Source organism: Vigna radiata, unplaced genomic scaffold (genome assembly GCF_000741045.1).
Source record: "Vigna radiata var. radiata cultivar VC1973A unplaced genomic scaffold, Vradiata_ver6 scaffold_153, whole genome shotgun sequence".
Lineage (NCBI taxonomy): Eukaryota > Viridiplantae > Streptophyta > Magnoliopsida > Fabales > Fabaceae > Vigna > Vigna radiata.
Window position 1 is genome coordinate 641,233 of NW_014542917.1, and position 5,014 is coordinate 646,246.

At 36.4% G+C, this 5,014-nt stretch overlaps 2 protein-coding genes across 2 annotated transcripts in view; both read left to right on the forward strand.

Moving 5' to 3' along the window:
* The window catches only part of LOC106752613, a 4,021-nt gene extending 2,290 nt beyond the window's left edge, over window positions 1–1,731 (forward strand). Inside the window, exon 4 of the mRNA XM_014634325.1 lies at window positions 7–1,731. Coding sequence (XP_014489811.1) covers window positions 7–1,440 — 1,434 coding nt within the window. The 3' untranslated portion in view covers window positions 1,441–1,731. The remainder of the gene's footprint in view (window positions 1–6) is intronic.
* Window positions 1,732–3,735: 2,004 nt separating this feature from the next.
* The window catches only part of LOC106752614, a 2,268-nt gene continuing 989 nt past the window's right edge, over window positions 3,736–5,014 (forward strand). The window contains exon 1 of the mRNA XM_014634326.1: window positions 3,736–5,009. Within this exon, the coding sequence (XP_014489812.1) occupies window positions 3,736–5,009 (1,274 nt within the window). The remainder of the gene's footprint in view (window positions 5,010–5,014) is intronic.

Sequence of the window (5,014 nt, forward strand, 5' to 3'; positions counted from 1 at the left end):
GGTAACTCACCAGAACATCTAAGAAGTAAGTCACAACAAGCTAATGCTGATGTTGATACTTCTCTTGGTACCTCACCAGAAGATGGGGATCTTAGCATCCAACAACTCACGAACTGTGTAAAGGAGCTTGAGAAGGAGAATCAGATGCTTGTTCCCAGGNTTTGTAGTCATGTGNACAAATACCTTAAAGCCGTGTTTGACTNCAAAGAAGTACCGGATCCCTACATTAACTTGGTGATGGATTCACTTCCATCGGAAATTATGAGGCACCTTAAAGAAACCGTGATACTGATGGTGAATGCAGGTTTCACGGAGGAATGCAGCGACATTTACATCAAATGGCGAAGGGAGTTTCTAGAACAGTGTCTGCGGGAACTTGGGTTACAATTTCAGAAGCCCAGCAATGACGATTTTGAGAAGTGGTTAAAAACGTGCAAGGCAGCTGCAAAGGTACTGTTTCCCAATGAAAGGAGACTATGCAATTACCTCTTTTCAGAGAGACGTTTTGATGCGGATGTCTTCTTCGAGAAGGTTTACAAGAAACTGACGACTGATCTACTGACTTTTGCCGATATCACCATAACAACTGAGAGCCATTTGCCGAATCTTTTGTCCAACATCGTCCCTAAAATGTTGGAATCATTGCACGAGCTGATAGGCGAGATCTCAGCGATGTGTTTTCCAAAATTGTCATGCGTACCTGATCTTGAAGGGTTTTGCAAAAAATTGTCTATTTTATGCAGTTTGAGGAATACTATTTACACTAATAATGTGCAGGCACCTGTTACCCACGGAGGGCTTCATCTGATAACTTGGGAAACAATGAACTACATCCTTGATAATTCTAACAACATCGGATATTCTTCATTTTGGGTTGTGTTAGGAAGGATGATTGAGTTGTTAGAGAGCGAGTTGGAAGTAAAGTCTAAAGACTACTACGCTGATCCCGCATTAGGCTATATTTTTATGATCAATAATCTCAGCTACATAGAACAAAAGACCCGTGATTTAAAATTCCACGATGATTGGTTTCGACAAAACAGAGCAAAGTTGGAACAAAAGTGCAACCTGTATCTAAGAGGGTCGTGGAATAAGATGGTGGAGTTTTTGAAGGTTGAGACAAAGGAGTGGGCGGAAGCTCATGTGGTAGCGGAGTTAATGATAGAAAAGATTCGTTTGTTCAACCTGCACTTTGAGGAGACATGCACAATTCAATCTACATGGACGGTCTCTGATAAACAACTGAGGGAACGAATAATAAAATCCATTGAAGGGTTCTTGTTGCCAGAATATGGAAAATTTTATAACAGCTTTCTAGTTGTTCTTGGTAATGAAGCTGACGAGTATATTGAGTTTGGATTTCAAGACATTCGAAATTCTCTCAGCAATTTGTTTCTTCTAGATGAGGAGACGAATCTAAAATACAAGAAAAATGTATGAAGTTTGCAATAATTTAGAATCAAAATGTCATTTGAGTTATGCAATCACTTTCCAGAAGTGTATGCTTGCGTATCTCCTCGTTTTCATGCCTCAACTCCTCAATATTCTACATGATTTGTTGCATGGTTGGACCATCGCCGTCGTTGCTTCTTCTGTTCCTCATGGTAATAGGTTTCTCTAGGAGTGAGACTAGAATTGTGTTTTACTAAGGCCTACAGTAAGTGTTAATTTGTTCTGGTAAAAAGATGTAGGCCTTAAACTAAAAACAAAATATACAGAGAACTCGTTTGACTCAAAGTAAATAACTGTATGGTCAAAATAGTTTTGTCCCTTGGTTAGAAGAGTTAGCCTTTTATTTACAAGTAAATCAATTACAAACTATTTATCCTCCAAAAAATAAAAGTATATTATAGTTACAAGAAAAAATAACAAAATATTAAAGATTACAAATATATCAACAACATATCAAGTCCTTCCTACACAAAGATACATAATAAAATTTAAAGGTTTAATGTCTCAATATGTCTCTATTTTCATCCAGAATTTTAAACAGGTTCCTTTCTTTTTTGGCGTCTTAATTAAGTTCTTATTTTCTTAAAATTGAATCAAATAGGACATTTCCGTCAAATTGAGATGACGTCGTTAAGAAGAGTATCTTGACCGTGTAGTTTTCTATTACGTGGCATTGAAAATGTGACTGAATTGTATTTTTTTAATTTTTTGAATTAAAAAATGAAGTATACTCTGTATATTTCATTTTTTAATTCAAAAATTAAAAGAATACAATTCAGTAACGTTTTTAATACCACGTAATAAAAAACTACACTGTCAGCATATCCTTATTAACGGTGTTATCTCAATTTGACAGAAACGCCCTATTTGAATCAATTTTACAAAAATAAAAGACTCAATTGAGACGTTGAAAAAGAAAGGGACCTATTTGAGATTCTAGGCGAAAATAGGAACCTATTGAAACATTAAACCAAATTTAAACTAATTAGCAATGGAGCTTGACTTAAACTCTGACTCGTACGTATGATCTCGATCCAAGTGGTGGTGTTTGGTAATTAGATCTATAGATGATCCATAGTCAAGTTTGTAAGGCTGTTCGTCGGTCTAAATATCGAGTTCTTTTGTATTTAATTGTTACACATGCTCTTACGGAAAGATCTTCATTAGATTGAATTCAAGGCAATTACATTGAAATCATTCATAGCTCAACATCATCCTGGATTGTACAAACACTATTTAATTATATTTTTTTAAAAAAGGAGTGAAAGATAATAAAAAATAATGTGAAATGGGTGTTAAAAAGAATTTGGTGTAAAAATTACCACGGTCCCGTTTTTATCTAGGTATACTTAGTCCTTGCAGAAATCATCTTTTTTTTATTTTTTATTTTTCATTTGAACACACTTCATGATGTCTCTAACATATGACCCTTGTGAGAACCTTCAGTCCACTAGTATTTGGAAAATGGTTTCTAAACATCCAATTCAATCACAGATCAAAACCACTTTTAACAGTAATATACTTATTTTAAAAAAGAAAATTTGAATATTTATAGAAAAAAAAAAGATAAAAAATAAAAAAATAAATGAGAAGCAAGTGTAAAATTTTATTAAATGTCAGGACCCAAGTATTTTTCTAGAAAGTGAAAGTTGATGGAAACCCCACAAGTGAAACATTGTCCTATGAACTCAACACGCTTTAAGAAAAGCTTCTAACATTTGAATTGAGAGTCTCTTGACAACCTTCACACTCCACAGGTAATTTTCTCAGAAAGTTCGTGTAAAACCCCACAGATAACTTGTGGAGTCTATATGACTCAATTAGTGTAATTGTATAAGAATTTTTTTAGTTTCAATTCACTTTTTTCTCTTTAGTTTTTTGAACTTGAAATTTTAGTTTTATAAAGTTTTCATTACAAATATGATTTTCCATTTTCTAAAGTTGAATAATTTTTTTATTTGACTGTTTATAAATTAGAATTTTGTAGAACAAAAGTAACAAAAATAGACAATTCTCTGAACATTTGCCCCGTTAGAAAAGTAACCTAGATTTCATTTGAAGTACTTTGGAGTGAGTTCTTCGAAGATGAAGCTGGCATTGTAGGTCAAAAAGGTTTTCTAGTTTCTTCCTTGCGTTCCTTCTAGGCCAAAAAAGTAACACGTTCCCCCTTTCGGCGGAATTTTCAGCCAGGGGTTTCACGTTGAAAAATGGAGGCTTGCGCTCTATTTGTAGTATGTGAATGGCTGAATGCAAACATTGCTTTCTTTCTTGAGAAAGAATACGATGGTCAAGCTCAACCAAATACTGAGATGGCTAAAGAAACCAAAGGTACTGAGACTTGTATGTCTTGCTTCATCTGTTGTTGGATTGCTCTGTTATGCACTCAGTTCCTCTTTCAACCATTTACTGGGAAACTGGAGCTGGTGGAAAATGCTTCTTTACATTGTTTTCAGTTTCATCATTTGCTTTTCCGTCTTGTTCGCACCGGCAAGATCGCGCTCCACCTCTCTCCGGCTGGAATCTCATGTGTCATTTTTGGTTCTCATAATCACTTCTGTTTACTCCTTTTTGTTTGATAATTTCGTGAAGGGTAAACCAGATGCATACAGCCTGGTCTCTTGTGCTGCTTTTGCTACCATGTCACTTGGCTTGTCAAATCTTACTCAATTTGGATTCCAGATCGATCTACTATATTTCTTCTGCGGAGGTCTACTAGTACAACTCATGAAGATCAAAATGTGGTTAGTCATTGTCGGAGGGTGTTTCAGTTATTCCCTCCTCCAGCTTCGTTACTATCCGAGCGACACAGACGGGGAGAACCTTCGGCTTGAGGACCACAATCAAATAATTATTAAAGTTAATGATTCAGGGAGTGTTAATGCTGATGTTGATAGTACTCAAGGCACCTCACCAGAAGATGGGGATCTTAGATTCCAAGGCCATCTACTCACTCAAAGCAATTCACCTTCACAAGATGGAAGCGTTGATGATGGTCTTATCATCCAACAACAGCTCGTGAATTGTATAAAGGAGCTTGAGAATGAGAATCATATGCTTGTTTCCATGGTTTGTAGTCACGTGGACAAATACCTTAAAGCCGTGTTCTACTCCAAAGAAGTACCGGATCCTGACATCAACTTGGTGATGAATGCACTTCCATCGGAAATTATGAGGCGCCTTAAGGAAACCGTGAAACTGATGGTGGATGCGGGTTTTAAGGAGGAATGCAGCGACATTTACAACAAATGGCGAAGGGAGTTTCTTGAACAGTGTCTGCAGAAACTTGGGTTGGAAATTGAATTGCAATTTGTAGAGCTCAAGAAACGGAAGATTATAAACTGGTTAGACACGTGCAGGGTAGCTGAGAAGATACTGTTTCCCAATGAAAGGAAACTCTGCGATTACCTCTTTTCAGGGTTTTCTGTCGCTGCGGATGTTTCCTTCGATAAGGTTTGCGAGGAACTGACGATTGGTTTATTAAGTTTTGTCAATACCACCATAACAATTGGGAGCTATTTGCCGGATCTTTTGCTCGACTTCTTTCCTAAAATGTCGAAGTCAT